Source organism: Thermobia domestica, chromosome 17 (genome assembly GCF_964235325.1).
Source record: "Thermobia domestica chromosome 17, izTheDome1.hap1.1, whole genome shotgun sequence".
Classification (NCBI taxonomy): domain Eukaryota; kingdom Metazoa; phylum Arthropoda; class Insecta; order Zygentoma; family Lepismatidae; genus Thermobia; species Thermobia domestica.
Window position 1 is genome coordinate 168,552,727 of NC_137470.1, and position 24,866 is coordinate 168,577,592.

Sequence of the window (24,866 nt, forward strand, 5' to 3'; positions counted from 1 at the left end):
TTGTTTGAATTTGGCGACCTCAAACGATGGTTACTCCGAGGAGGGTGGAAGTAGGCACATTCGAGAGGGCGGGCCAAAAAGTTGTAGATATACTTGGTTTATTTAGCATCATGGAATGAACGAAGGTGGAGCGCGCGTTCGGTATCGAAATATACTCTTCTAACGGTCGCTAAATCATTGCCACGCAACTTGCATTCCGTACAGATCTCAATATTGCGCTCAGTGGTCATGTTCCTGGCCAGTAGTCGATCGTTTCCTGGGTAAACAACTTTAGGGAAACTGGTGATATGAAGAAAAAACTCAGTTTCCACGAACAGCAAGTTCACTCCGAAACATTGACATGGTAAGGCTTTCTGTTTTGCGATCCCCTCAGCGCTCTGCCCGCAAGCATAGAGTTGCTGCTGGGTTGTCTGCTCCTTCTGAGAGGTGAATCCTTCATCAACTAAAATTTCATTCATAGAAATTGGCTGTGGAGCAGAAACGTAATCCACACGATTTTGTTGCTCGAGAAAATGGAGCTCGGTCGCCTGATTTATCCCCCTGCGAGTATCTTTATGGGGCTATCTAAAATCACATGTCTGCAACGATCGTCCTAGGACCCTGGACCCTGACTCACTTGAACAACAACTTTCGTCAAGCTGTCCCCAACATAGCCGTCGATATGCTTGAAGGAGTCGAACAAACTTCCGAGTTTGATTGAGAATAATGGACACCTTCTCACTTGTGTAAACATACAGGAACGAGAGAAGTGTCGAATTGTAGAAAAACATTTCAACATCAAAATCTTTTTTGGTTCGACCACAAAACTCACTTGGCGCGAGCTGGAAACATAATGTTATAAATATATCATTGCAGGGCACTAGTAAGTCGTTCAGCCCATCAGTAAAGGCAAGAGTGTTCTATAAGAGTCGTTATCAGGGAAAGATAGCGAAAGTGAATATGAAGATGGTGACAAACGAGATGCAATCAAATACGGTAGCTGCAGTTCGAAGTTCAATACTGTCATAAAACGTTAAGAAAACGGTTGGAAGATGACATGAATAGTTCATTTAAGCAATTATGATCAATCGAGAACTTTTGGTGGGAACGAGACAGATCGAAGTGTCACCGAGGCTTCCAGTGCTATGGGCATATCAAAGATGTCATTTTCTGACTTCAGAAATTTATTGCAAAAACAGTTGTGCGTGTGCATGCATGGTGGAAATAGTGGAAAGCTTAAAGCAACTCAACATAATCGGTACAGTATACCGGTTGGCAAAATAGAATAGATCTACAACTCCAGCCCAAATTACTCACACGTCTTCCGGTGCTTCTGGTGTTTTAATGTTCCCATGTGGTGGTGGCTTTTATCATGTGTTTCCCAGTACTACGATTTCACGAGGAATGAATTTTGTTGAGCATTAAGCTCGAAAACAGCGAATTATGTTCCATCGTCTTCTGAGAAACGTCATGTCAATTTACTGAAGGTGGTGTGGGAAACATTGTGACTGGGACCAAGAGAGATGGTCCGATAGGATTTTTCAGAAGAACGATGGTTCTGTGGGAAAAGTCTTCCTTGATAGCACATTATATTTTTATGTTTTATTTTGTCATTCGGGGAAAAAAAAAAACATTGCTGTAGAACAGAACAAATTATTATATACAAGAAATATATTGTCAAATACTAGGATTAAAGAAACAAAGTCAGATTATAGTAATACGAGGGTAAATTGGAAAGTTCGTGGTCTGACTAGGAAGTAAGCAATTATTTTAAGTGTGAATGCATTAGCTGCCTAGCTATGCACATTGGTAGTCCTTATGAAAAAATTTCATTACTCTATTGTTTCATTTGAAGAGCTTATAAGGTATCGGAAGTGACGGAAATTTGTGACATGGAGAAAATCACCAGGACAATACGCGCGTTCACACATCCTTTGCATCCATGGCAGAAATTCATTTCTGTGGGTACGAACTGTCATCACACTGGCCCTATTAGCCTAATCTGGCGTCCTCGGACTCTCACTTGTTTAGAAAGCTGAAAATATTTTTCGGAAGTTAGCGATTTTCTTCGAATGCAGAGATGAACGATGTTGCACTAGGATATTTTGTAGGGCTCCAGGAATCATTTTTTAAAAAGTGGTGTAGAAGCGTTACAGGAGAGGTGGAGTAATTGTACCTTAGTCGAGGGAGATTATGTAGAAATATAAAACCTAATTTATCCAAATATTTTCTAATTTTGTAGGAGAGGCCACGAACTTTCCAATCGACCCTCGTATATTTGCTATATTGTTATATAAACAACTATGAACTTGTTGCACGACCTTCTACAACCCTGAAGTTTAGTTTATGTATTACTCTGTGATTTTTGTATCATAATAACGTAACTTACTATATATTGTTTTCAATCTTGGAATTGCTCTCACGTCAGGTTGCATTTATTTATACTTTCACTAATTAACTATGAGAGAGAAATGACATCTTAGTAGCTAGTTAAAAACCGCAACACATTTTAAGAGGCCTCATCATAGCGAAATTAAAAATACCGCTAATTTTACAGTAATTATGTGATATCTTCAAATATATAAAAGATAATCGAAAAGTGGAACAAGAGCACGTTAGACAATATTATTTTACATGAGATACCGTTATCACTACTCACTTATCTGCTTTCGATATTCAGCCATTTAGAAAATATTCATTTATATTCGCGGTTCTAAATGGCTGCAAACGGAAAGCTACTAGGTGACTCGTGATAACGGCACCTCATCCAGAATAATATTTTCTAGGGCGCTCTTGTTCCACATTTCGATTATCTTTTATCTATTTGAAGATATCACATAATTACTGTAAAATTAGCGGCATTTTAATTTCGCAGTGATTAGGCCTCTTAAGAAAAAAAGTACTTTTATCCTATCATCTAACAATTTTTTGCACACTTTGCGTTGCTCTCAAAAAATAAATAAATAAATAAATAAATAAATAAATAAAAATAGAAAGTTAAAATCCCTGGTGATTGGAACGAAGCTCTTAGTGTCAAATTAGAAGAAAAAAAAGAAGAGTTGACTAGTTTTCGATACCTAGGTAGTATTATTAGTAATAATATAAACTTTTATAAAAGCAAGGATATGAATAGCAATAGAGGCCTTTAGGAGGAAGAAAAAACAACTATTTTGTGGATTCTTAAATACTCACAAAATGCTTCTGTGGAGTATTGTACTGTATGGGGCAAAAACATGGACATTACACAAAAATTATGAAAAACGACTGGAAGCTTTCGAAATGTGGGTATGGAGAAGAATGGAGATAATTAGTTGCATCGAGCTGAAATTGAGGTTGTTAGAAATGCTGGGAGAGTAAAGAACAATTTTAGAAATGGTTAAAAGGAGGAAGAGGAGCTGGTTGGGACATTGGCTAAGAAGGAATTGTATCATGAGTGACGTTTTAGAGGTTAAGGTGGCAGGAAAGAGAGGGAGAGGGAGAAGGAGACTACAGTTGGTGGCCGATATCAAAAGAGAAAAGTCGTATTTGAAGACGAAGATGTTAGCGGAAGACCGTGGACCAAGGAAGCTTCTCAGTTGCAGCAAGTGGCCTCTCAATAATGGCAGAATACCTATGATGATGATGATGATGATGATGATGATGATGAGTTCCTTCCTATCAATTGAGAGATATGTACCCATACATTGATCATTAGATGTACCCGGATTTTGTTTCGAAAAGTAATGAGTCCACGTGTATTTCTTCCAGAGCAACTATCAAGCAGTGCATAAACACACTTTAGATGTTTTATTACACCATACGCCAACATTTAAGTGTAATATGATAAGAGTAAATTCATATACCTTTCCTTCTTGATCTTTCGAAGTGTGGTCGCCAACAGAGCGGTGGACAGGACATAAACTCCTATAAACGCTGCAGGCATAACAATTAACAACGCTGGATTTCGTTGCTCTACAGGTAGCACTTGCACTAAAAAAATATGTAGTTAATATTAGTCCATTAAATTAACTAGAAAACATAAAATGAACATTCTATTTTAACTTTTAGACACTATACATTATATGCAGAGGTGCACACACGGGACAGTTCACCGTGCCCGGTAGCTGCGAAAACTTCTGAACATACATTTGTACATTTTCTCAATAAAACTCTACTTGTTTAACAGGGAAATGATTGTTGTAGCATGAAAATTTGATCTTACACTTCGTCACTTAATAAAATATACATTGAGTTCTCACCGAAGTGCGACCACCCCTCCTCACAAGGAAGTGTGGCAAGCAGCCTAGCTGATTACATGACCACCAAGACTGGTAGTATTGCAGTGTAAGAACACATCCGAGGCTACATGTTGGCAGACAGCACACTGTTATAATGGGAAGTGGGCAGGATTTGTCTGCATTCCAATAGGACATAATTGTGGGTACCCGAGCAATAGGTACGTCAATAACCGAGACAGATACTTGTCGGATTCATCTGTTCCTGTGTAGTGAAGATATACAAGGAAGTGGAAAGAAAATGAGGTAACGGTCTCCAAGAGATGGAATTGCAGGGGCATATGGAAGTTCAAAATGTAGGGCGATCGTCAAACGGCTCATGGCAGCCAAACGAACCATCAGTGTCCAGGAATTACGAGACCAATGTAATGGTGGATGCACAACAGCCATACCCCACTCAACTATGCGGTGTACATTGGTACGCATGAAGTTCCACAGCAGGTGATCCACTCGTCACCCACTCCTTACGACTTGTCGCCGCCGACTTCGTCACACTTGAGCATAAGAATACGCTAATTGGATCGTGAATGATTGGAAAAGGGTGTGCTTGTTCGATAAATCACGATTTGTGCTACTCCCCTCGGACGGGCGTGTGCGTATATGGCATAAACAGCACTAAACCATGGACCGTTCGTGCATGTGACATACTTCACAGGCAGGTGGCTGTATGGTTTGGGTTGCTTCTATTGGCATGTACTGAGATCGTTGGTGTGCATGGACCGCAGTGGCACATCCATTGTGTACCTGCAGATGTTACAGGATCACGTAAGCCTACAATGAAACACTTCTATCCACACGAAGACGGTATTTTCCAGGACGATAATGCACGCTGCCACCAAGCCAGGACTGTACTTGATTGCTTTACGGAACATTCAACAAAGCTGTACGATATGAATTGGCCTCCTAAGTCACCGGATCTTAATTATATAGAAAATTTATGGGATGTTGTGGAACGAGCTCTTCGCACCATGACTCCTGCACTGACATATGTGGGCTCATTCTGGGATTCCGCCAGGAATATATTGTGTCAGGTCCCAGTGGAAACATATCAGGAACTACTAGAATACATGCCACGCCGTGTTCAGGCCGCCCTCTAAGTAAAAGTCGAAGCAACAAAGTATTAAATAGGTGGTCGCAATTCAGTGATCACTCAGTGTAGGTGAAAGTTTTTTTAATTACTTATCCTATTTTCGGGTGTAGAATAACAACGTTCAATACTACATAGAAGTAGTTTCTTGTAGTATTGGATCTGCCCCCAAAGCTTACACCGCTCCCAACAAAAATTTCTAGGTACGCGCCTGTATACATGTAATATAAATTCCTATTGCAACTAACAAACATTATCAAAAACGTGAGTGGATTCGAAGGTCCAGTTTAATACTTAATTATGAGCAATAACATTCGTATTTGAATAGAATTTATTTGAATTTTTGCATTTGAAAATAAATTTTATAGTGTGATAATAAACATTCCATAGTGTATTTCTGAGCTTTCTTTAAGTTTATGAATAGTATATATTAATTTTTGTGTGCTGGCGGTGGAATGAATTTGACTAGCAGTATGCATAAGCTGATGATATTTTTCGACTAAAGATGCACTGTTAGTTTTGTGAGACCTAGAAAGTATGCTATGTATAAGGTGTTGGAATCCTTATATAAAGGTAACCAAGGAAGTTCTGTCGCTTTTTGTGGAGGTCTATGTTCAATTGGCCCTCACACCGTGGTTTGAACGCAAATGGAGATAAGACGAAGTTCAGTTGTTGGTGTGAGTATATCCAACATAATACCTGGTTGTGGCAGTTCAGTTACACGGTGAACTTGCTTAAGGACAAACTTAACATGGAAACTCCATAGAGCATCATAAGGGCGTGCATGCTGTACGAGTTCAAACTGGGGTCAAATGCTGCTGAAAAGAGGCGGAATATATGCCAGGCTTTTGGTGAGAGTGTCGTGACTACGTGGACAGTACAGCGGTGGTTTAACAAGTTTAAGGACGATAACAAAACACTCGAAGACACACCACGTGCCGGAAGATCAAGACATATATAAAATTAAGATCTTCAGGTAGCAATTGAGGCGAACAGCGGCCAGACATTTGAGGAACTGGGATTGCAATTCAGTGTGAGTGGAAAAAGCATTCAGCAGGACCTCCATCAACTTGGAAAGCACTAGAAGTTGGTCGATGGGACCCAAATGATTTGACTGCCGGTCAGAAGGCAACGCGAGCAGACAGTTGTGTTTCTTTGCTGTCTCGTCTCAGGAAGGAACCATTTCTGGACAGAGTCTTGACTGTGGTGACAAGTTCGTGTACTGTGTACTGTCAGCAGTTGAGCCGTTTTAAATAAAACCTCAAAACTCTGGAGCCAGCATGTCTGAATAACAAAGGGGTCCTCCTGTTACAGGACAACACTAAGCCCCACGTGGCTAGGATGACCCGGGACACCGTTCTGCGCATTAAGTGGGAAACACTAGTGCATTCGCCATACTCTCCGGAGATTGCACCGTTCGATTATCACCTGTTCCATTTCTTGGACAATCACCTTAGAGGACGCCAGTTCAAATCCCTAGTAGAGTTGCGAAATGCACTTGATAACTTCTTCGCTTCACGGCCCTTCTACCGCGATGGAATCCATGGTCTTCCAGAACGTTGGCATAAGGTCATCGATGCTGATAGGAACTATTTCTGACCTGGCAGTTACGTCTTAGATGATATATCGATGTTCGAAGGTGATGGGTGAAAAAGCGAGTATGAGAACAAGTATGAGAACAAAAACGGTAAGAGATATCGAGATGCAGTTTTCTGCTGTCGACTCAGCATCCAGAGGATAGGTTCCATCTCCACCGCTAATCCTCTATTCAGGCCGGAAGTGGTTCAAATTAACCATTTTTGGTTTCAACATTTATGATCATAGAACAAAACCGTATTAGATAGCGGCAAGTGGTTTTCTGCAAACGATTCAAGGTTTCAAGAAAACATACCATTACATTCCGCAACACTCTACCAAAACAGTAAGTGGTTGAAATGTACTATTACTTCAAGTTTCAATACTGATTTTCGTAGAGCAAAAAACGGTAAGAGATATCGAGATGCAGTTTTTTGGAATCAATTTAGCCTTCAAGGAGTAAGTTCTACCTTCTTCCTTAACCATCTATTTAATTCACAAATAGTTCGAATTAACGATTTCCGGTTTTAACCTTTGTCGTCTAGAACAAGAACAATAAGGCATAGCGAGCAATGGGTTTTTCGTGTAGATTTTGCGTCCCAGGAAGAGGTTCAATCTTTGGTCTTATTAACCTTAGAGTTTAGCAGTGGCGTCGGAAGTATTTTTCAGCTGGGGGGGGGGGCAAACTGCTGCCTAGAAAATAGACACGGGAATGTAACATAGGTAAGATAATACGAATACATGTTTGTAATGTAACAATAATTTGATTTGATCTATATATATAAAAGAGAACGCACAAATCCTTTGTTACCTCATCACGCTAATACGGCTGAACCAATTTCTTTTATTTTTGGGGGGTTATTAGGATTTGGACCCTAGATGGTTTTTATCATATCACTTTAATTTTTAATTACCAGTGTCTTGAGATAATTGACCATTCAAGTGTCCATAACGTACAAATCCTTTGTTAGTTCATCATAGGTAAAAATAAACGTATTTATATGCAACCCGCATGACCGTGTCACTCGGCGGGTTAACATAAATGACAGGCGATATAATGTTAACATTTACTGCAATCTACTATGGTTTTTATCATATCACTTGAAAGCGAAAACTTCCGGGGTGACCGCAGCGAAGCGGGGCGGGTTAACATAAATGACAGGCGATATAATGTTAACATTTAATGCAATCTTCTATGGTTTTTATCATATCACTTGAAAGCGAAAAAGTAAAAATTATCTAAGTAACAAAGTTTATTGCGTTCCGGGGTGACCGCAGCGAAGCGGGGTGAACGCTGCTAGTTGGTTAATAATAATAATAATATAATGAAGCTGTAAACAGTTTCGTGAGAGTGAAATTTCCATCTATTAGAGGCATCTTAGTTTATATCTTTATATTAATTAATCCCATGTCAGTTTTGTGCTGGATTTTGGTCTGGTGCAGAAATTTTCAACCACTGGAATCAAAATTAAAAACATATAAAATTGTAAAATTTATACTGCCCACAATGACTGTTTGTAAGTACAAATTTTACTATTTTATATACTGGTACATATTTTTAACTGTATTGGAAATGGTCACACGAACACTATTAAACAATCTTAAAGATACTTAAATCACTTGGAAATGAGGAAATTAAAATTATATTTTTTTAAAAATCCAGTTCTGGTGTTGCAGTACACTGTAATACCTAAACTTTACTCCTATCTATAGATACGAATACCCGAGGAACATCGTAGGTGACAAGTTGCCAAACGGTTCCTGGACTTCCATCATAGGCGATCTTTTAAATGGAAAATCTGATTTAAGTTTTAATATTGTTCTGCAATCACTAGACTTATTGTTAGACTTAGACATTACGTTTCCTGTCGTGTTTGATGTTGCTGTCGCCATGGTGCCCACTGCAAGCTATCTTCCACAATGGATGAATTATATTTTACCCGTACATGGAGAGGTGTGGCTACTAACTTTCGTTTTCATTATTATATTTTCAGTTTTCCACATCATGTACACAAAACTCACTGATACGAATTGGAAGTTTCATAGTTTCATGGGAAGTTGGCAAATATTTCTTCAAATTTCTGTTCTGGATCAACCACAAACTAACTTAGAAAGGTTTTTCTAGAAATTGCTATTTAGAACTACAAACTTTGTAGCACTTTGTAGTAGAAAGTAACTTGAACATTATAAAACAGGCTACGTAATTAAGTAAAAAATAAGAAAAAAATATTTTTTCTACCTACTTGACTTCGTACCAGAAATGGAAAAATGGAATTTTCACTAACATTCAATTACACTAATTATCCGGAGTTATTTGTATTTTTTACTACACTTACTTCAGTATATCCAGTTGTTATTACATTCACCTCTCTTCCTAATCTCATTATATTCACTTCGCTTCACACTAATAATGTACGACACAATTAATAAGAAATAATGCAAGTTTATATTGAATTTTAAGTGCTATTTTGTAATTTAAATAATTGGTTATAATACGCATAATATTTTCACTTACATAATTCTACATTTATTTCTTTTCAAAATTGACTAATAGTATCTTTTCTTTCGCTTGTCTTTGAATGAATTCTCTTGCAATGGTGTTTAAATCTGGTCGCTACACATATGCAACAACAGCAGATGAGCCAATCTTTCCTGCGTCATGGACGTCCTCAAATGTGTCTTTAGACTACGCAAACAGTAACATCATTTGAGATTTGGCTTGGGGGGGCAAGACCCCTTGATATATGTAAAATTTCGCGTTTTTCACTGACTTACTACTATTATATTGATAAAATCTATATAACTCTCACTCAGGGGGGGACAAATGCCCCTCCCTGCCTCCCCAAAATGACGCTTCTGTACGCAAATAGCTGAATGATCTTTCGCAAATGCTCAAGAAGCTGGCATAGTGAGAACGAAAGTACCTAGACGAACAACTTGGTCGAGAAGACTGCGAACATTTGGGGTTTCAGCACTAATAGTTTTTAATATTCCAATGGTCATCAGCGACTCAGTCGTCATCAAAGTGGGTAGAAGTAGCCTGAGCTGAGCTCATAATCTATCCAGGTTAAAATCCGACAAGTGAACTCCCAATTCCTGCTTCAAATATTCTCTTGAGAGAGGCCCACCAGCACATATAGCTCCTCCAGAATGTATCTTCTAGAGTTTTATGAGTTGTTTGAGGCCTGGCTGATAGAAACGATACTGCACTTCATTCAACAAAGAGTGAATGATTTCGAAGTACATTTTTCGAAGATCTGATACAGCTTCTAGGGTAGCTGCTATAGAAGGATTATCAGTCTCCTCCAACCTAATTGGTGTTCTCTTTGATCTTGATAAAGTGGGCAATTTTAAGTGTAGTATGTCTGCATTTTCCTTTGCTTCCTTATAGATGTTTTCAAATGCACTGTCCGTTCGTAGGTTTCTCAGAGTGTTGCTGCTCTTTTAGCTTCAGAAGCAGAAGCTTCAGAATTTTGAAGCACTTTCGCCAGTTGTCCGCAAGGTACAAAAGCACGTATACTGACTATCAGAAAAAATATCATTCCGAATTTGTTCATTCTTTTCAAATGTCCTTTTAGAATTACTTTTCGATCATCGTTTGGACCACTTGTATTACTGATGATTCTTTTTGAACGTGATTTGAATTCGTTTGTAGTAGATTGAAATCTGATTAGAGATTTTCGCCTAACACACCAGCGAGTAGGACAAACAGGCAATAAATGTTTAGGATTACTTTTGTTGATAGTTTTACAGGGTTCAAGAACAATGTCGGCGTGCGTATATTGTCTATCGTTTTGCAGACTCCAGGTTGATGTTTCAAACGTCTTTCACTATGGCCCGCACGTCACACAAAGGCTCGCATTTTCGTGCTACTTCCTGCAATGGAAGATCTAATGCATGATTACTGCAATGAATGTATACAGCTTTCGGATGTTGAGTCGAAGTTATCTTCTCCACACCACTCACTCGTCCTGACATGATAGCTGCACCATCATGACACTGTTCGCGTATATTTTTTGCATTCAGGTTAGGTTTCGTTAGAATATCTTGGATCGTGAATTCTGTTTCCGGTTTTGTGCCATGTGGGGTGATTATTTCCATAAATATTTTGTTGGGTTTCATGAATCAGAGTCAATACAACGCACACAGATATAACTGTTCTTTCTTTGAAATATCAGTCGTGGAGTAATATGCTCTGAATTATTAATCCTACTTTATACAGTTTTCCTCCTCACTATAAATCTTACTGCACTCTGCATATTGTTTGTAAGAACATTAATTTAACTTTATGGAAAATATATTTAGTTCCTAAATGTCCTGTTACTCATTTAAACTGTTATATTTTTCAAACTTTAAAATCTCGCTCGACGACTCGTTTCATATTGCAGACTTACGATTACTTAAACAAAAATTTTAAAAGAATTTACAGTGTTTTGAGAGTGTACACCAATGGAAATAAAGAGAATTTTCAATTCTTTTTCCTAACTCTTTCTGTCTAACATGGGGGCAGAAAAAGCGCCCGGTCTCTTGTTTCAAAGAGAAAGATGAATCTGGAATAGATATTTTTTTTCACATTACTATAAAAAGCAAAATTTAGTTCATATAATGAGTGTTGTGTGATGTTTCTACAGTCTGAAAGTGAGGGGGCAAAAAGAGTATCTTGCCCCCTTTGAAAATTTCAGGAGGGGCAACTGCCCCCCTTGCCCCCCCGGTTCCGGCGCCCCTGGAGTTTAGAGTTTACTTATTAGACTTCGCATAAGGGTAAGGTTTTATTATCTCGAATGCAATAAGTATTTGAAGAATACTGAAGAACCTTATTTAATTGAAGCTGGAACAAGCATGAACACGAACTTTGCTTCTAATTACACAGCCACACACACACACACACACACACACACACACACACACACACACATAAAAGTTCCGTGCACCGGACCCAAAGGTACAGGTTCGAAGTATTTTTTTTTATTTTTTTACACAAAATCCAAATTTCGAAACCCCAGGACGATCGATCGTGTCAATTTATTTTTATGGGTGTAACACTTGAGTGATTTTTGATAGGGAATACATACGTTTTTTGCCCATAAAACAGATTTGATAGGTCAACCATCCAGGGGTTTTGAAATTTGGATTCTGTCTACCAAAATACATCGAACTCATACCATGGGGTCCACTGCACAGATTTTTTTTCATGACTGTCTTACGTGTATTCTCCCTATGTAAAATCAAAAAAAGTTTTTCGACCATAAAAAGGAATTGACAGTCAATCGTCCTGAGGTTTTGAAATTGGGATTCTGCGTAACAAAATACATTGACTCCATACCCTGAGTATTCCCCGAATCCATCCCAGTCTCACGCCGACCATAATATGATCTTTCATTTTCTTCCAGTATGGATTAGGATTTAGTATTTAGATTTCTGGGCTTTCGGCATCTAAGGCCATTTAGCCCGTCAAGGTTGAGGGATGACGTCCCTCGGCGAGCACACTATCCGGGGAATGGAAAGGAAGAAGGGATTGGGGAAGGAATGAAGCGGCCTGGGGCCTAAATGTTAGGTATCACCCCGACATTTGCCTGGTGTGAATGAGGAAAACCCAGGAAAACCTCATTCAGGGTGATGGCCTGAAAAAGCGTTTTACACTTTTTTGACCGAGTGCCCCCATCGGGAATCGAACGCGGGACCGCTCGCACCGAAGGTGAGAGCGTTAGTGACTACGCTACGCAGGGACACTTCTTCCAGTATGGAACATCTTTATATTGGAGTAATAATCGCGACTTTTTTTAGTATTCGCGATTTTCTTAATATTATACATACTATATCGCCGTTTTCGCTCGACCCAAAAACATCGAAACGACTCTGCTAGGTATATCTGCGCCAATTCCACTCCATACATTCAGTAATAATCTTACTCCTAATGGACAATATGTTATAAAGACTCCAACACCCCTCACCATTAGTGAGCTAATATACATATATTAACAAATGCCAAAGCATAAAACAGCCCTTCTTCGAGAGAAATGAAGTGACACTCTTAATTTAACGTGCACTGATTCTGCCTGTGTTAAGGAAACAACTGTTTAGCGTTTTCTTCCACTGCCTTATCAGTGCTTCGAAAGTGAAAAATTTTAAGTGTGTATAGTGCTAGCAGTGCTTTTAGTAATTTGCTTGTATGTGGTCCCTTAGTCTCGCTCACCCCACCAGAAGAAAAAATAACCCTTCGGCTTATTTTTTAAACAAGCAGGGGATGTAATATCCCATGTGGTATTGTATAAAAACAAAACTTTACACTTGTGTTTACAAACACCACCACATGGTTTTACGTCAGGATACTACGCACCACGTGAATTTACTACAACCAGCAGACGATGGATCTCTGGCTCCTCCTACGAAGCAAATTATGACATCGGAGCAGCAGCGACACCGCCGCCAGGACGCCTATATAATGGGACGCAGCCGACAAATCTGTACCCGTCTACTGGTGTCCCTCCTACTATTTGCCACGGAACATTAGGAGTAACTTAACCCCAAGCCTCTAGTCTGTTACGGGACTCTTGGTTATTTGTTTCCTCCTGACTTAGCCTGCTACGGGGCTCTGTCGTGAACCCTACCTCAGTTGCCTAGCATGTTTCGGGGCTCTATGACTACTAACCTCCTCAGTGCTTGCTACGGAGCATTGGGGATTCCTTCGCCACTCTGCTTAGCCAGCCACGAGCTCTGTAGAGATCCTTTTCTCGGCCTTACGGTCAAGGACTACCTAATTTATAACCCAATAAATTAGAGGAGAATAACTTTGTAGTATTTCTGTAAATACTGTTATACAGTGACTTTTATAATAAAAACAGATAGCGGGAGTTTATTCCGGACACTCATTTATTTACCTTGCTCTACCTATAATCTATATGGGACAGATTTTTACGATATAAATCTCTCTCTCTCTGTATATATATGTTTGTGACTTATTAACTCTTTAACCAAACGACCTACCTCGGTCAAATTTTCAACACAGATAAACTTTTGAGCCTTGAATGGTTTTCATCATTTCACTTTGAGGGTTCAACTTACGGGAGGGAAGGGGAGATATTAAAAATGAAAAAAAGACCGACATTAGCGTCGAATTCAGAGTTTTGGGGATCGCTGAGATAAAACAGTGACATTTCTGATGTCTTTAAATCCAAATTCAGCCAGTAATATTTAATTTTTATTTATACAAATTTCTTATTATTTTCTGTATTTTCATTATAGTTCGTTTGCTTTTATTGATTAAAGAGTGCTTCAGTAATAGTAAAAAATGAGCAGAATATATTATTTTTTTTTTAATTTTTACTCAGTGAAACGGCTAATTGACGGTAGTCATTAATAAATGTGAAAGCTATCCAAGATTGAGTGAAATGATAATGTAGGAGGAAACGGAAGAATTATTGCTATTTGAGATAGTATATATTATTTATTTCTTTAATTAGCCAATTATTACATAATAGCTATTAGATACATTACAGAAAAATCATTAACTTAAGAGCAATAGAGCATAATTGGTGTTTTAAAATTTGTTACTGGACTTTAGGTACTGTTATGATTAGCTGCATGAACATATTTGTCTTAGTTCTTAGGAGACTGAGAAAGGATCTACACGTCTTTAAAATATCCATCATTTCAACTAATTATTAGTATATTTTAATTAGAATTTGCATTGGAATGCTACTTTTGTGTGAGATGAACAAATTTAAGCATTGATAGCTTTGGTTAAAGGAAAAGCTGAATAAACAGGTCAAACGATGCAGATATTATAGCAATTACTACCTATCATCAATTACCCGCTTCGCTGGATTAAATTAAGAAAAACATAGTAGTATATTCCTTTAGTCCGTCATTTTGTTTTACTATTACTGAAGTTCTCTCTAATATCTGTCATTTTCGGTCATTTTCATATTTCTCTCTCTTCTCCTTCAACATGTTGCGTGGTTAAATTTGGATTTAAACGTCACCGAAAGTGTCACTGTTCATCACAATGACTCGAGAACTATGGATTCGGCAGTAATATCGGTCATTTTCGATCATTTTTAAATGCCGATTCCCCTCCCTCTCCCCTAAATTACAGCGTCAAAGTAATATTATAGAAAATACCCCAGGTGTAAACCTCATCAATGTTGGAAAATTTGTTCGAGATTGGTCGGGTGGTTCAAGAGTGATGAAGTCACAAAGACAGTTATTTCCATATATGTATATATATCCCTCTCCCATAAGTTCCATCGTCAAAGTGAAATTTAAAAAAAAAAAAAGAAAAAGAAAAACTTTCCAGTCCTGACCTTTCTCTATGTTGAAAATTTTATCATGATCGTTGGAGTGATTGAGTAGTTATTAAATTTAATTTATTTTTGTGTGTCTTCCCCTTCTGACCCACCCCTAAGTTCTACGGTCAAAGTGAACAGATAAAAACTATCCCAGGCTCGAAGCCAACCAATGTTGAAAATTTGATCGAGATCTGTCGAGTGATTCAAGAGATTAGAAGTCGCAAACATAGTCAGTTTCAATTATGTACACTCATGTCCAAAATTATTGTCCCATGTCTATAAATATGTTGTTGTAGGAATATAGTAGTATGGGCCTGACTATAGGACACTTTTTGGCCCCTGGGTCCCTGCCTCAGGACCCATGGTCCCTGGCCGGGGTCAATGACCTAGGGGTACATAGGACCACCCCCTCTAAATTTTGGCAGGGGTACCATGGCCCACCCCCTAAATTTTGGCAGGGGTACATAGGACCACCCCCCTTAAATTTTGGAAATTGCCAAATCTAAAAATTTGGTATGGTAGCCTAGGACCACAGTATGTACCTCTATCCGTATTGGGTGTCTATGTCGTTCCCTTTCATGGGTAAAAAATTGCCAAAAAGTCAAATTTCGGGGGTTTTTGACCTAATTTATCCCCTTTGATGAGGTATTATTATCCTATATGGTTATATGGGCGTATACAGGGGTCCATTCCCTTTCATAAGACATGGGTATATTAATGCACCCCTTGAAAAATTTGGGAGGGGTACCTTGGCCCACCCCTTAAATTTTGGAAATTGACCAATTTAAACATTGGGTATTATAGTACAGGACCCTAATATGTATTATGATAAATTTGGGTGGTCCACCTCGTTCCCTTTTAGGGGTACAAAATTGCCAAAATATAAACGTAAGCAATACGTAGAACCACGTGTTTGGTTTTTGGTCGATTTTATCCCCTTTGATGAGGTGTTATTATCCTATATAGTTATATGGTCATGTATAGGGGTCCATTACCTTTCATAAGATATGGGTATATTTGTGCACCCCTTTAAAAATTTGGGAGGGGTACTTTGACCCACCCCTTAAATTTTGGAAATTGCTCATTTTATATATTTGGTATTATAGTACTGGACCTTAACATGTATTATAATAAATTTGGGTGGTCCACCTCGTTCTCTTCTAGGGCTACAAAATTGCCAAAATATAAACGTAAGCAATACGTTGTACCACGTGTTTGTTCTTTTGGCCCATTTTATTTCTTTGGATGAGGTCCTATTACCTTATATGGTTATATGGTTATGTATAGGGGTTTATTTCCTATTATAAGACATAGGTACATTTGTGCACCCCTTTAAAAATTTGGGAGGGGTACCTTGGCCCACCCCTTAAATTTTAGAAATTGCTTATTTTACACATTTGGTATAATAGTATAGGACCCTAATATATATTACTATAAATTTGGGTGGTCCACCTCGTTCCCTTTCATGGGTACGAAATTGCCAAATTTTTAGTACAACCACATGTTTCGTTTTTGACCTAATTTATTCCCTTGGATGAGGTCCTATTACCTTATATGGTTATATCGTCATATATAGGGGTCAATTTCCTATCATAAGACATAGGTACATTTGTGCACCCCCGGGAGGGGTACCTTGGCCCACCCCTTTAATTTTGGAAATTGCTCAATTTAAACATTTGGTATTATAGTATACGACCCTAACATGTATTATGATAAATTTGGTTGGTTCACTTCGTTCCCTTTCATGGGTACGAAATTGCCAAATTTTAGTACAACCACCTGTTTGTTTTGGCTCAATTTATCCCCTTGGATGAGGTCCTATTACCTTATATGATTATATGGTTATGTATATTGGTCCATTCCCTATTATAAGACATGGGTATATTGATGCACCCTTTAAAAATTTGGGAGGGGTACATTGGCCCACCCCTTAAATTTTGAAAATTGCCCAATTTAAACATTTGGTATAATAGTATAAGACCCTAATATATATATATATATTACTATAAATTTGGGTGGTCCATCTCGTTCCCTTTCATGGGTACGAAATTGCCAAATTTTAGTACAACCACGTGTTTCGTTTTTGACCTAATTTATTTACTTGGATGAGGTCCTATTACCTAATATGATTATATGGTCATGTATAAAGGTCCATTTTCTATCATAAGACATAAGTACATTGATGCACCCCGGGAGGGGTACCATAGCCAATCCCTTAAATTTTGGAAATTTTTCAATTTAAGCATTCGCTATCATGGTACATGACCTCAATATGTATCATGATAAATTTGGGTGGTCCATCTTCTTCCCTTTCATGAGTAAAAAAAAATGCCTAAATATAAACATAAGCAATATGTTGTATTACGTGTTTGGTTTTTGGCCCAATTTATCCCGTTTGATGCGGTCTTATACCGTATATGGTCATATGGTCATGTATATAGGTTCATTTCCTATCATAAGACATGAGTACATTGATGCACCCTTTAAAAAATTTGGGAGGGGTATCTTGACTCATCCACTCAGTTTTAGAAATTGTTTAATATAAGCATTTGGTATCTTCGTACAGGTCTTCAATATGTACCACTATAAATTTGGATGGTCCACATCGTTCCCTTTCATGGGTAAAGAACTACCAAAAAACAAATTTCGGAGGTTATTGACCCTTTGATAAGTATTTAGCACGTTATATGGTTTATTACCTTTATATGTTTATGTTCTCTTTTAAATTTGGGAATTATAAAATAACATAATTTGGTAAACGTTTTCTAGGACCCATTGTAGATGTTGGTGTTCCTCTTATGGCCAAATATTCAAAATTTAAAGGTTATTGACCGGCTTTATTATTGAATAACTACAGGATTTATTACTTTTTCATAAGACACAGGTGTATTTGTGTACCAATCTTAAATTCGGGAGGGGTACATTTCTTATTGTCATATCAATAATTGGTAATTGTTCTTTGGGTAAATCATTGTGAAATATTAGTATGATCACGTGATCAGTTATTGACCTATGATGGGATTAGGAGTCCAGGACATTGGTACATTTAAACTTTGTAGGATAATTTGAGAATGCGTCATTGGTATTGATTATTACAGCCAAATATAAACGTAAGCAATACGATGTACCATGTGATTGACCTTGATGAGGTAGTGTACAGGGATACATAGCTAACCTTATTGAATCTTATGACTCATAGTCTTAAGAGAATACATGCTACAACACTGGCAAAGTTATTGTTGATGCAATTTGATTGGTTGATCACTATCTTTCGTGCAATCTGATTGGCTGATCACTATCTTTCGTGCAATCTGATTGGTTGCTGATTTTCAAATCTTTGCTGCATTCAGTTTTGTTTTAACATTTAAAAAGTTTGAAACTTTGGTTTGACATTTTTTCGTTTGATATTTTTAGTTTAAAAATTTTTGTTTCGAAATTTTTTGTTTGAAAATTTTGTTTCAAAATTTTGTTTGAATTTTTTTGTTTCAGAATTTTGTTTGAAAATATTTTGTTTAAAATTTTTTGTTTGTAAATTTTTGTTTCATTTTTTTGTTTAAAATTTTTTCGTTTGAAATTTTTCGTTTCTAAAATTTTTTTTCTGTTTCAAGATTTTTGTTTGAAAAAATTTTTCGTTTCCAAATTTTGTTTCAAATTTTTCGTTTCCAAATTTTTTCGTTTCAAAAATTTTGTTTCAAAGTTTGGTTTGACATTTTTAAAAGTTTGTACACTCATTAGTAAAGAACCGGAACTGTTTAGAACTAAAACCTCTGGCAACATTATGGTGCAATAGTACACGTCAGAACATGATGCAACGTCATCAGTTTTGCATCATATATAAGTATCGTTCGAGTTAGTATTCATGATAACATCATCATGGCTACTTGTCTGCAGTTTCTAAACACACGTGATGTGATGAAATCATTTACCAAGATTACTGATTTACAACAGAATGTACCTTATAGAATCTTAGCTAGCCAAACGATCCCTACAAAGTTTGGATTAAGAATCGTAGTGAAGCTTGAAAATGATAAGAATATAATTTTACCAGCAAGATATTTACCCATGGAAGCATCAAAACAAGAAGAACTGCTGCGTTTCTTAAATACTGGATCTGTATCTTTATGTTACAAAGGATTCTTGGGTCGAAGTCATCAATTTGAATTTAGTACACAGCCAGATTCGTCAGCAATTGTGATGAAATCATGAATTCAAACGTCAGCACGTCAGACATAGTTGTATGAATTTGGTTGGTCAGCATGACGTCAGCAACTGTGATGAAACCATGAATTCAAATGTCAGCACATTCCTTTCCAATAACGTCAGCCGTAGTTCTATAAATCAACCAATACACTGTCATCCCACGAAATCCTTTGAGCAAGTGCTTTTCAGGAGGAAAGATGTGTACTTCTAACGATAAAGAGTTCATCTTCGCAAGCTATTATCCAATAAATATATTTCAAACAAAACATGTGATGATTGGTATCAGTGCTAGAACATTTGAACCAGTAATTCGATTGGGCAAAGCAGAACAATTTGGTGTACAACTGACCTGTGAAGAATGGCAAATATTATGTTCACGAATCGACCAAATGAACGATTATTTTCATGATGAGCTAAATGTGACCATAGTCAAATCATTAGGCTCAAATCATGAAGTGGTGCTGCGTACAGTCCTCGAAGAGAAGATGGTGCTGTTACGTAAAAAGAGTACATTCCATGTCCCTCGCAACATGGTGTATCTAACACAAACGGAATGGAACAAATTCATCAGCGTATTTCAGTGTGTGAAACATGCAGTGGAAGTGTGCAACAAAACAAGTATATTCCTGAAAAAGTACTATTTTGAAAAATGTGTCATGCATATTGTACAACATGTATCTAGATATTGTGATGGTTGTCAACATCGTTCGTGGGTGCATACCTGTATTGATAAACAGTTTATTTGTGATCAAATGGACATTGAGTTCCCACCAATTGATATCGCAATAGACCTTAAAAGACTTCAATTGGAATTAAAATTATATGCTAAAGACAAACTAGTGCAAGAAGTTCAAAATACATTGTATCGACAATATCCAGAACCACTATCTGGTATGGATGTATGTGGAGTGTAATAAAATGATCCATTTCAATGAATTGTGTTTTTTCATTTCAAGTACAACCCCATATTCTGATGTGTACTATTGCACCACAATGTTGCCAGAGGTTTTAGTTCTAAACAGTTCCGGTTCTTTACTAATGAGTGCACAAACTTTTAAAAATGTCAAACCAAATTTTGAAACAAAATTTTTGAAACGAAAAAAATTGGAAACGAAAAATTCAAACAAAATTTTAAAACGAAAAAAATTTTCAAACAAAATTTTGAAAAAACAAAATTCGAAACAAAAAAAATTTGGAAACGAAAAATTTCAAACGAAAAAATTTTAAACAAAAAATGAAACAAAAATTTACAAACAAAAAATTTTAAACAAAATATTTTCAAACAAAATTCTGAAACAAAAAAATTCAAACAAAATTTTGAAACAAAATTTTCAAACAAAAAATTTCGAAACAAAAATTTTTAAACTAAAAATATCAAACGGAAAAATGTCAAACCAAAGTTTCAAACTTTTTAAATGTTAAAACAAAACTGAATGCAGCAAAGATTTGAAAATCAGCAACCAATCAGATTGCACGAAAGATAGTGATCAGCCAATCAGATTGCACGAAAGATAGTGATCAACCAATCAAATTGCATCAACAATAACTTTGCCAGTGTTGTAGCATGTATTCCCTTAAGACTATGAGTCATAAGATTCAATAAGGTTAGCTATGTATCCCTGTACACTACCTCATCAAGGTCAATCACATGGTACATCGTATTGCTTACGTTTATATTTGGCTGTAATAATGAAATACTATCCAATTTTAAGAACAATTACCAATTATTGATATGACAATAAGAAATGTACCCCTCCTTTATGGGTTAGGTTGTTGATTTTGTTCCCTTTACGGTATAAAATTTGGAGATTGTTACCTTATGATGGAGTACAGGTGTATGTATAGCTTATTTTGTGTTACTTGATTTTAACTTTTGCGCCCCTGGAGTGTGACGCCACTGAAATTTTTGCGCCCCGGCCCCTTTAGTTTACATAGTTTACGATCCGCCTTTATGGGGCAGTTTCACGTATGAGTTTATTTGTTTCTTTTTATGGTTATAAATTTGAAGAATGTTATTTCCTTTTTTACCTTATAGGATGTATATATATATATAGCTTACCTTATTTTTGTTCCCTTTGATACACCCATGCGCACACCTTAGCATTACGTCATGGGGTCACGTGGTGTTAGGCTTTATGGGTAGACCTACCGAAGGGGTGCAGGGGTACATAGGACCACCCCCCTTAAATTTTGGAAATTGCCAAATCTAAAAATTTGGTATGGTAGCCTAGGACCACAGTATGTACCTCTACTAGTATTGGGTGTCTTTGTCGTTCCCTTTCATGGGTAAAAAATTGCCAAAAATTCAGATTTCGGGTTTTTTTGACCTAATTTATCCTCTTGGATGAGGTGTTATTATCCCCCCCTTTGATGAGGTGTTATTACCCTATATGGATATATGTGCATATACAGGGTCAATTACCTTTCATAAGCCATGGGTATATTTGTGCACCCCTTTAAAAATTTGGGAGGAGTACCTTGGCCCACCCCTTAAATTTTGGAAATCGTCCAATTTAAACATTTGGTATAATAGTATAAAACCCTAATATAGATCACTATAAATTTGGGTGGTCTACCTCGTTCCCTTTTAGGGGTATAAAATTGCCAAAATATAAACGTAAGCAATACGTTGTATCACGTGTTTGGTTTTTTGACCTAATTTATTCCAATGGATGAGGTCCTATTACCTTATATGGTTATATGGTCATGTATAGGGGTCCATCCCCTATTATAAGACATAGGTACATTTGTGCACCCCTTGAAATTTTTTTTTTTGGGAATGATACCTTGGCCCACCCCTTAAGTTTTAGAAATTGCCAAATTTAAACATTTGGTATCATAGTACTGGACCCTAATATATATTACTATAAATTTGGGTGGTCCACATCGTTCCCTTTTAGGGGCCATTTTGTTCCGCTTTAGGGGTGAACATGGATACAGTGGTCCACCTCGTTCCCTTTTAGGGGGCATTTTTGTTCCGCTTTAGGGGTGAACATGGATACCTTGGAATCGTCCCGAGTTTGATTCTTGGAAATGTTGAATTTAACGTCCCCGCGAAAACGGTGAGAAATGATAGGACGAAACATGAACTTACTTGCTTGCGGGTTGAAGCAGAGACCTCAAACATCAGATATAAGAGCTGAGTTACCATACTCCATTGAGAATTTCAGTTTGTTGATTACTATGTAATGGTTCCGAGTTCGATTTTTTGTATTAGTTTCAGGAAATGTTGAGTTTAACGTCCCCTTGAAACGATGATGAAAAATGATAGGAGGAAACATGAACTTACTTCGTTGTGGATTGAAGCAGGAACCTCACTCGTTAGAGACAAGCGATGAGCCGCCGTACTCCATTCAGTGCGAACAGTTTCGCGTATGAAAAGAAGACGAACAGATTATGTTACATTACACATTTCAGTGCGAGCAGTTTATACTAGGTTTATGTTTCATATAGAAAGATAGAAGATCTGTGTTGTCATCTTTTTACTTCGTGTGCGACTTTGACCTTGAAGAAAACCTTGTTGACTCAGTGCTAAGCATTGACGTATACTCACAATCTTATTGTTTAGTTGGCTGTATTTAGAGATGAATCAGACATTTAAGGTTGTTGGTTCGAATCTAGTTGTGTTCGCTGTAACTCAGTGCCTGAGCGATACTTACCGAAATTTTTCCAGTGTTGCCAACACTATCAGAATGAATCGATTCATTTAGTCGGAGCAGTTTCGTGACGAAAACTGATTTTTGTTTTGCACACAAATTTTTTTTCTGAAACAGAATTTTGTTTGTACATAAAAAATCACATCATCCCATCCCTTTTATTCATCTCAAAATAAATATATCCTTTCAAAGTACAATTTCTAAAACTGAGTGGATGAGTCAAGGTACCCCTCCCGGGGGTGCATCAATGTACTCATGTCTTATGATAGGGAATGAACCCCTATACATGACCATATGACCATATATGGTAATAAGACCGCATCAAACGGGATAAATTGGGCCAAAAACCAAACACGTGATACAACATATTGCTTATGTTTATATTTTGGCATTTTTTTTACTCATGAAAGGGAACAAGTTGGACCACCCAAATTTATCATGATACATATTGAGGTCATGTATAATGATAGCGAATGCTTAAATTGAAAAATTTCCAAAATTTAAGGGATTGGCTATGGTACCCCTCCCGGGGTGCATCAATGTACTTATGTCTTATGATAGAAAATGGACCCCTATACATGACCATATAATCATATTAGGTAATAGGACCTCATCCAAGTGAATAAATTAGGTCAAAAACGAAACACGTGGTTGTACTAAAATTTGGCAATTTCGTACCCATGAAAGGGAACGAGATGGACCACCCAAATTTATAGTAATATATATATATATTAGGGTCTTATACTATTATACCAAATGTTTAAATTGGGCAATTTCCAAAATTTAAGGGGTGGGCCAAGGTACCCCTCCCAAATTTTTAAAGGGTGCATCAATATACCTATGTCTTATAATAGGGAATGGACCAATATACATAACCATATAATCATATAAGGTAATAGGACCTCGTCCAAGGGGATAAATTGAGCCAAAACAGACAGGTGGTTGTACTAAAATTTGGCAATTTCGTACCCATGAAAGGGAACGAGGTGAACCAACCAAATTTATCATAATACATGTTAGGGTCGTATACTATAATACCAAATGTTTAAATTGAGCAATTTCCAAAATTAAAGGGGTGGGCCAAGGTACCCCTCCCGGGGGTGCACAAATGTACCTATGTCTTATGATAGGAAATTGACCCCTATATATGACGATATAACCATATAAGGTAATAGGACCTCATCCAAGGGAATAAATTAGGTCAAAAACGAAACATGTGGTTGTACTAAAAATTTGGCAATTTCGTACCCATGAAAGGGAACGAGGTGGGCCACCCAAATTTATAGTAATATATATTAGGGTCCTATACTATTATACCAAATGTGTAAAATAGGCAATTTCTAAAATTTAAGGGGTGGGCCAAGGTACCCCTCCCAAATTTTTAAAGGGGTGCACAAATGTACCTATGTCTTATAATAGGAAATAAACCCCTATACATAACCATATAACCATATAAGGTAATAGGACCTCATCCAAAGAAATAAAATGGGCCAAAAGAACAAACACGTGGTACAACGTATTGCTTACGTTTATATTTTGGCAATTTTCTAGCCCTAGAAGAGAACGAGGTGGACCACCCAAATTTATTATAATACATGTTAGGGTCCAGTACTATTATACCAAATGTGTAAAATAGGCAATTTCTAAAATTTAAGGGGTGGGCCAAGGTACCCCTCCCAAATTTTTAAAGGGGTGCACAAATGTACCTATGTCTTATAATAGGAAATAAACCCCTATACATAACCATATAACCATATAAGGTAATAGGACCTCATCCAAAGAAATAAAATGGGCCAAAAGAACAAAC

General features: G+C 37.2%; 1 protein-coding gene across 3 annotated transcripts in view; it reads right to left on the reverse strand.

Moving 5' to 3' along the window:
- The window catches only part of LOC145674479 (fibroblast growth factor receptor-like 1), an 88,825-nt gene that overhangs the window by 9,321 nt on the left and 54,638 nt on the right, over positions 1 to 24,866 (reverse strand). For all 3 annotated transcript variants that reach the window (XM_081744594.1, XM_081744593.1, XM_081744592.1), the window contains one exon: positions 3,822 to 3,948. In XM_081744594.1, coding sequence (XP_081600720.1) covers positions 3,822 to 3,948 — 127 coding nt within the window. The remainder of the gene's footprint in view (positions 1 to 3,821; positions 3,949 to 24,866) is intronic.